The sequence below is a fragment of the Xenopus tropicalis genome, chromosome 3 (genome assembly GCF_000004195.4).
Source record: "Xenopus tropicalis strain Nigerian chromosome 3, UCB_Xtro_10.0, whole genome shotgun sequence".
Lineage (NCBI taxonomy): Eukaryota > Metazoa > Chordata > Amphibia > Anura > Pipidae > Xenopus > Xenopus tropicalis.
The window spans coordinates 97888891-97898072 of NC_030679.2; the positions used below are offsets into that span (position 1 = coordinate 97888891).

General features: G+C 38.1%; 1 protein-coding gene across 9 annotated transcripts in view; it reads right to left on the reverse strand.

Moving 5' to 3' along the window:
* Positions 1 to 8856, reverse strand: part of tjp1 (tight junction protein 1) — a 201598-nt gene extending 192742 nt beyond the window's left edge. For all 9 annotated transcript variants that reach the window (XM_031899168.1, XM_031899169.1, XM_031899167.1 and 6 more), the window contains exon 1: positions 8738 to 8856. In XM_031899168.1, the coding sequence (XP_031755028.1) occupies positions 8738 to 8832 (95 nt within the window). In that variant the 5' untranslated portion in view covers positions 8833 to 8856. The remainder of the gene's footprint in view (positions 1 to 8737) is intronic.
* Positions 8857 to 9182: the final 326 nt, after the last annotated feature.

Genomic DNA, 9182 nt, shown 5'->3' on the forward strand with positions numbered 1-9182 from the left:
GTCTGCCATTAGTAGATTGTTTTCCATTCTTATTAATTGGCTGTAGGTGGGTGAGGGCGTTTCAACCGCCTGTGTACTGCTTTTAATTATTTATTATACATATTTAGTACGGAGTCTGTAAATCAAAAAATCTAATTGTAATAATAGTCTTTGCAGCCAACAAATCATCTGCCCAAAAAGCAAAGATTAGATGTGGGTGGAAATGTCATTTAAGTAGCAAGGATTTCAAATGTATTGTCATTAGGTTCTCGCATGGGCATCACAGACTCACTCAGATCGCTCTTCACTACAGGCTTTCCTTCCACTAATTGTACACCCTTTAAATAACAACTCCACAGAGAGAATAAGAAAACAATACCTGCCTTGTAAAAATAATGCAATTACATTACATTATTTTTAAATGTAATTACTGCTGAAATCAGTATCTGTCTGTAACTTTCTATTACCTGAACTACTTTCTCACTCCCCAAAATTGTATAAGTAGCCAGTTCTCCCTCAGACAAGACTACAATTCCCACAATGCATTGCATATTATGTGATTAACAGACCTAACAAGAAGGATTATAAATTGTGTGAAGGCATTGTGGGAATCAGAGTTATGCATGGAGGAGAGCTGATTTCTTCTGCATTGTTTCTGTTTCCTGGCTTATTGTGACCTGAATAGCTAGAAGCAGGCTGGAACTACTGTAATTACAATTAAAATAATTTACTGTTTTAATAAATGCCTATTGAAAAGTTGCTTACAATTATTCTCTATGCAGATAAATATTGCTTAATTATTTGGAAGAACATGCCCTTTAATAATAGAATTTAGTTGCATTAGGGTCACAGAATGTTTAGCCCACTAAGGGGCAGATTTATCAAAACGTGAGATTATAGCTCACCATAAAAAACTCACCCACTATTCATTGCTTAGGGATTTTTAGAAGGGTATTTATCAAGTTCTCATTTCATAAATACGTTTCTAAAAATCCCATAGGAATAAATAGAAAGTGTGTGAATTTTTCTGTAAGTTGCCACAGAAAAGTTCACCGTTTAATAAATATGCATCTAAAAAGCACACAGGAATGGATCGAGAGTGGGTGGATTTTTCTGTTGTGACCTCTAATTTCACACTTTTGATAAATCTGCCCCTAAATGTATAATATCTTGGTTGAGAATGTTACATTTCTATCAAGTCTGGGTGACCCTTTTTTTGTTAAATAAATGAGAAGCAGGTCCCATAAATGTGTATAATTGTGAATGTCTAAGGGATACTCATGCTCAGGCTCCACCTCTCCCATGCAGAATGCCTTTTCATTCATACAAGTAGACCATAACCAATAAATGTAGCAAATCACCTTGCTGAGAGGGTCCTACGCAGTGGGCAGTGCATACATCTCTCAGTTTATAGTATTGTTATGGGCCACGCACTATCACTGAGAGTTAATGGATTTATTTGACATGATAATGCCTAATGGAAACCGAACTAGACACTACTTAAGGGTAATGAAAGCAATGAAAGAAGATTTTGTCAGATTAATAATGCAATAAATTGCAGGAGACAGCAAAACAATAAAAAAAAGGTGCTCAGTTGCTACCAGTGCAGCATCCCAATCCAATAGAGACAAAGGAAGTCAGATTATACTGAATTATTGGGCAGTTTTAGTGAAATTATACCATAATGTTAGACATATTGCATACACATCTGTATATAATGTTCCATGAAATCATTTAAGACCAATTACAATAGCTTTTAAAGGGAATCACCTTTAAAGGGGAACTAGAAAATAATTTAAATAGAATTATATGCTTTACATTGGCTCTATAAGAGATGACCTTTCAATAATTCTAAGATTTCTAGATAATGGGGTTCTGAATAAGGGATCCCATACTTGTAATAAAGGAGAATATAGATTTTGCCTTACACTGAATATTGACTTGTTATGGGCTACAATCCTGAAAGCCAGGTAGACACATAACTTGGGTGCAAACTACAAAGTCAACTGAAGTGAACCTAGCAGCCAAGAAACATCAGTTATCAGAAACATAAATTCCTTGCCCCTACTGAAATAATACCTTTGCAATGGGTTCCAGGTCACTAACTGAGGCCAAATGTTAACCAAGTATTTCTGTATGTCTGGTTTGAATGCCAAATGATATTACATCTCCAGTTCAAGAGATGTATCTGTGTTTATGTTTTTACTCATTTTACTCATTTTGTTTTCTGAGCGAAAGGTATTCATTCACTTTGGTGTCCTTACCCATCTACAGAGCTGTTTTTAGGCTGGATTATAAAAACAAGATTATAACCAAAGAAGCCTCTGGAAGCCTTGAACATGTTGGGGCAGTAAATTTCCTGCTTCATTTCCCTTGACCAACAACTGAACAGTTCTAATTTATCTCAGGTAGTAGATTCAGTGGTAATAAATCAGCAGAATCAGCATATATTACTGCTTCTGCATGTCAAATCTGTATCCTTAAGAAGGTTTGCCTGAAACTTCAGAATTAAACACAAGAGTATCCAGAAAGCATAATGAATTGTGATACCTAAGGTTTTTACATTTCTGTATTCTAGTAGTAGCTGGACTACAATTTTCATTATATTTAGTCAGTCACAAACAATGTTTGTTACTATTTGTGAGTGTATTCAGTTAGTGTGTTTCTCTGAACCCCTAATGCTCGTTAAAGCATATGTGCCTGTCCCTAAACTCAGTGCTTTGAAGTGAAGGACCATAGGATAGAGGTGTCCCTTCAGTGGATTTTTATGACACTCAGTCTGCCCAGAGGCTTCAAGGGCTTCTTAAATGTCATGCTCATTTTAATATAATGCAGCCATAAATATTTAAGGGGAACTCTATCTAAATTGTTTGCATAATTAAAAATCAGGTAATTCTAAGTAACTTTCCAATAGTATATATATATATATATACACACACACACACACACAAGAACAAACGGAGCACACCCTTCAAAGGATCAGAAACCTTGGGTAAGAAGCAGAGTGGCGCACACACAGGGACTTTGAATCTATTATCTATTAAAAAAGATCCAACGTTTCAAGCACTAACAGTGCTCTTCCTCAGGTTTGTCCCTGAGGAAGAGCACCGTTAGTGCTCGAAAAATTTGTTTTTTCAAAGTCCCTGTGTGTGCGCCACTCTGCTTCTTTATATATATATATATATATATATATATATATAAATTTATATATATATTTTTGTAAAATATGTATTTAACCTTTGTATATAGTGTTTCATTATTGTGAACAAAAATCCTTATATACATTGACTTAGAGGTACTGTGGAGTTGGACTTATTTGCAGCATGAGGGATAGTCATTTTGAATCTATACTATACTAAGGTTATTTATGCTAGTTATATCATTATTGTGAATCTAACACGGAAATGGTGTGCTGACTTCCGTGTAGTTGGGACGCTTTAGTTTTGCGTCCTGTCACCACGGTGACTCGGTATGTCACTTCCGTTTTCAATCTATACATGGCACTTCAAAAAAAAGTACGTTATATGATGTGAGATGGCCACGGTAACACGCTTGAGAAAGGGACTGTGGTATTCCCGAAAAGTCACATAGAAGTGGCAAACTGGGTGCATAAGTACTCACGCTGTTGTTATTACGTATTGACTGTAGGCTTTTTATGGATACTAATAAATGCTACGTTTTATATACATGGATTGCGACTCGGTTGGAACATATATATATATATATCCAGTACACAGAAGGCACTCACGGCATCAAATCTGCAAAAGTAGTCCTTTATTCAATACCCATATATATGTGTTTCAATTCCCTCAGGATCGTCGTCAGGATGACGTCCTGACGACGATCCTGAGGGGATCGAAACGCGTAGATATGGGTATTGAATACGGGTATTGGATAAAGGACTACTTTTGCAGATTTTATGCTGTGAGTGCCTTCTGTGTACTGGATGTAATGTGTTGGTTAGCACCCAGTTTATGCCTTTGAGCGGTGAGTGCCGATAACTGGATGCTATATATGTATATATAAATTAATTAATAGGGCAAAGTTTTTAATGTTGTGACTAATCTCCTCTAAATGCTTTCCTACCGGTGGTAATGTAAATTGCTGGTAGGAAAACATGTGTCACTTCGGCTTTCCGAATTTGCCTCACAAATTAATCACAGGATGACTAGTTTCCTTGAATGTCACTGGCCTTAAGGTGGCCATACACTGTAAGATCCACTCGGCAACTTCGGAAAACCGATGCGACGCGTGTGCCATTCCACCGGCCAGGGACATTTTTGACCCCTGAGCAGCATGAGGCAGCTCCTCCGATGCCACCCCCCTTGGAGGGGCCACATCACTAATGTAGAGAGTGCAATTGCGCTCTCTGCACTAGAAGAGCAGAAATTCCGTTGTAAAGAAAACAGAAAATAGGCTCTTTTTTCCGCCCCTGGTAACTTTGGGGGAGCTGCCGTCTGAGGTGAATTTCTCAACTCGCCTCATAGTAGCAGCACCCCTGCCTCAGGCGATTTACATTCTTGCCAGTGGGATGGCATGTCTGGGATATTAGTTGCCCGCAATAGTGAAGATTTAGTGAAGAATAGTGAAGAACAAACACTGCATTAATAGCAATTACATTTGCAAGTACAGGTATGGGATCTATTACCCAGAATGCTCGGGACCTGGGGTTTTCCGGATAAGTGGTCTTTCCGTAATTTGGATCTCCTACCTAGAGTCTGCTAAAAACATTATTTAAACAGTTATTAAACCCAATAGGATTGTTTTTCCTCCAATAAGGAAAAATTATTTCTTAGTTGGGATCAAGTACAATGTACTGTTTTATTATAACAGAGAAAAATGAAAGCAATTTTAAAAATGTGAATTATTTGATTAAAATTTAGTCGATGGGAGACGGCCTTTCCGTAATTCGGAACTCTCTGGATAATGGGTTTACGGATAAGGGGTCCAATACGTGTAGTTGTAAAATCACTGATTTTTTTAATTAATATATACAGGTATGGGACCTGCTATCCAGAATGCTAAGGGGTCTTTATAATTTGAATCACCATAGTCTACTAAAAAAATAATTGAAGCATTAAATATACCCAATACGAATGTTATTATATCTCAGTTGGGATCAAGTACCAGGTATTGTTATATTATCACAGAGAAAAAGGAAATCATTTTTAAAAATTAGAATTGTTTGATTTAATTGACTTTATTAGGAGCTTTCTGGATAATGGGTTTCCAGATAACAGATTCCATACCTGTATAGGGAAATTGCTTAGAATTAGATTTTCTGCCATTATGGAAAAAATGGGTAGAGTTAAACTTTAAATATTTTGGCTATTTATGCCATTCTGCCAATAGATGTGGACAGCATGACTTTACCAAAAATGCCAGAAACCCTATATGGTCTGCAGTACATGGTAGAGCTAGAGCAACGGGTACTGCTGTGTGCCATAGACAAAACAGGGCAAGCCTACGTTTGTTACAGAAAATTGAAAGCAATTTTAATTGCAAGCTGAAATACAATAGAATTTTAAAATATCAGAGAATTTCCTTAGTCATTTCTTAAACTTTTTACCTGCCATGGATTTTAATCACTGCTGCAGGCCAATTCATTACATTTGTAACAAATGAGTTGCGAATTTGTTTCAAGAATTGCAGTTTGATGACAAATGTTGAATCAATGGATTGTTGGCCCCTAGCTGCCTAAAAAAAAGTTTATCTTGCAGAAAAAGAGCGAGATGCACATTGCCTCACTTGCACATACATAATGATATCTACAAACTGTCAATGGGCAATTAGTTGGAAAATGCTAGACTGAAAAGAGCCTTGTTTATACCCATGCAGAGATATCTGATATTATATACAGTAAGACGAACAGTGCTGTCAGCTTTTCCCCAGTCACACAAACAGAAGCTGATATGCCAATAAGAGATATTCCCTATGCTGGCTAATTGTTCTGCTCATTATTGGATGTATGCAATACTAGCCTAATCATTTTGCATATGGGCAGAGCGTTTAGGTGCAGTAAGGACAGATGAGATATAGAATACCCAACATCTGGCTTCTGTGGTTACTGCGAAAGAAGGAAAGACCATGCAACAATGTTGCCTATGCTATAAAATAAAAATGTAAGAATTGAGGACTGGGTATTTAATTGTTGTAAGGGAGATTTATGATTTAACACTGGACAATGACTACCTCTCTATATATGCAGCAGTATAGCAGCTAGGTGTTCTACTATGGATGTTATTTTAAATATAAAGCAGGAAAACTCCAACATATGATGTTTGTGCCATGATGGTCAGCTCTAGGGTCTCTAAAAAGCTGTATACCACTGATACTAAGGATGATCACATTACTGCATAATAGTACAAGATGGAAGGAGAAAAAAACAAATGCATTGCATCCTTTTGTATAAGATAATGCAGGAGAAGACCCCAAAACAACATTTGGGCAAAAGACTATACTTATAAGAGATCATCAAGAGTGTGTTTGGATTTGTATTGTTTGCCAGAGTGGTTAAACTTGGTGTAAGCATGCTATACAACCCAAAGCATGCCAGCCCATAAGACACACCAATAAAACTGATGCTATATGTTCTGAAGGGCACTTTAATCAGAATGGCATCTGGTGAACTTTTCACATACTACTAAAGTTACATTTTAGTGTTTACCTGCTGTTCTGATCTGCACCAAGCCATTGTTATGGATATTACTATGTGTGTGTATGGGGGGGGGGGGGTTATGCATGCTTGCATGTGTGCACACTAATGCCTTGAACATATGCGTCTATTTTATGAAGACATGCTCACAAAAACACAAACATATTCACCTTTTACAATTCTGATGTACCAGTATGTTCCTAATGCGCACATCCAGTTAGTGTTTGGCTTGTTCCACGTGACCCATATGGATTGGATATATAGTTACATGCACCAATGATATTTATAGTTACATGCACCATTGTTTTGCTCTCCTTTGGGACCTCTTCAAGGTAACTGTGATGCAAAAGTGATTTAAGCATCTTCTTATGTTTTCATTGAAATGATGCAGTAAGAATGTCACAACAAAGCAAAAATGGAAGCGATGCTTTAAGATGTGGGTATTTAAAGACCCCATTGTACCATAATTACTGACCTTGAAAATAAAAAAACTGAAGCTCTAGTCTGTATGTTCAGAAATATACATTTTGGTCTTATACAGTAATCCCTTCATTTAGGCATATCTATATATGTGTATCTGTATATTATTCCTTACATTTATATAAGGTTTACCTGAGCATACTGTAGAAGCTGACTTATAAGGTATATGAATTATTTGTGGGTTAAGCACTTAATGTTCTCTATACAGTGTTTATAACATATATTAAAAATAACCAACAACAATGGATCAAAATATTGGTTTTAAAGATCTGTCTTTTACATTACATTTCAAGTTGACTGAACAGTCAATTTAGTGTTACTGGGCAATCAGATAAGATTAAATATATTAAGAAAACAGATGGAAATGGATGTTTCCGCCAAACTATATATATAAACACTCATTGATTTTCCCTGCATTGCAGGCACTGAAATGAGCTGAATTGTTAAACATTGTTCACCGTGTTTGCAATGATCTCATGGAATTAACCTAATCTCAAAGCCTCAAATGTGATAATAGATCAATCTTATGTCATACCACTGACTGACAGATTAGACATCAACAAAACACAAGGATTCTTAATTTGTTTTCAGACAGTCTGCTGAATGAATATGTTTATTGGTGAGAGAGTTAAGTCACCTATTCTTCTAAAACAAATCATTGCCAACTGTTTCTGGTTTGATCCCCAGTAGGCTTCACTAAAACGGAAGGCCACACATTTATAAACATAAAAAGTACTGTGTATTACAATTAGTAAATAGTAGCGCATTTCTTATTCAATGCTACCAGAATGTGTGTAATGAAAGAGTTAATGGCAGAATGATAATGACACACGTGTCTGTTGCTGCTTTATGTATTGCAGATGCCTAATGCCTTTTAGTCCAGTGTCGGAAATGTTACTGCAAAATGGGACACACAGTTTGATCAGTTGGTTTGTCAGAAGCTGGACCAAAATAAACTCTTTTTTTACAAACATTGCTGTCAAAACATAAGCCTTGTACGTGATACACCGGCAATCACACCTACACAGCCAATAATTGTACACACAAGGTATTATATACACAATCCCATGCATCATTCATAGCAATCAGTCATGTAGGCAATGCAGAAAACATGTACTCTACCAGCCTTTGCTTTATGCCTCATAGTATATACATGAGGTAGTCATAAACACTGCTTTACTATATATACACACACACACAGCAGTGCATACAGCCTGGCCTGTTCCTGTGATTTATAGCCACTGGAAATGACCCAGACCTGCTAATCACCCATAATCCCACACTATGTACTTATATATATAAATATTTAGCACACAATGGCCATGTTCCAAGTGAATGAAGTACCTATCTAGTATCCTATAGGCAACTGAGAGTATGTGGCACCATGCATGACAGCCACAGTGCCACTGTATGATGCCAGCTTGTCACATTTAATGCAGCATGCGGAAGGCACAGGTAGCGTGTTTAATGGAGCATGCCCAGCGCACAGATGATAGAATGTTCCATGCCCAGCGCACAGATGATAGCATGTTCCATGGCCAGCGCCTGATAGGATGCCTTCTACACAGGCTCTCTCTCGCCATAGCCTCCGGGAAAGCAGCCATTGCGCGGCGGCACACTCACCACAGCCTCCGCTTGTAAGGCAGTATATTCCCTCTGTTGGAAGGAGTCACTCCGATCGCCATCTGCAGCACAGTCAGGTATTTCTGGTATTTCATTTTGCCTCCCCCCTTGTTTCTCCCCTCCGATGCCCCCCCTTAAACCACTGCATGCGACCATGAAATTGGCATTCCCAGGCATCTGCCGTGTTGCCCTGTGACCCCCCGTCGCCTCCCTCCTTCTCCCCGACTGTCCTCCTCTGTCCCCTCGGCGTGTCTGGTCAGCAGAGCGCCATTTGTGAGCGGCAGATAGAGATAACATTGACAGCTAGAGGTGGCAGCGCCATCCTTCTTCCCTCTCCTCTCCCTCTCTCCCTCTCCCCCTCCTCCCTGCACTGTGTCACAGGAGCTCAGACAATCCTATTAGCGCCTAGAATAGCGTCCCATTAATCCCCTCTCCGTTAGTAGGT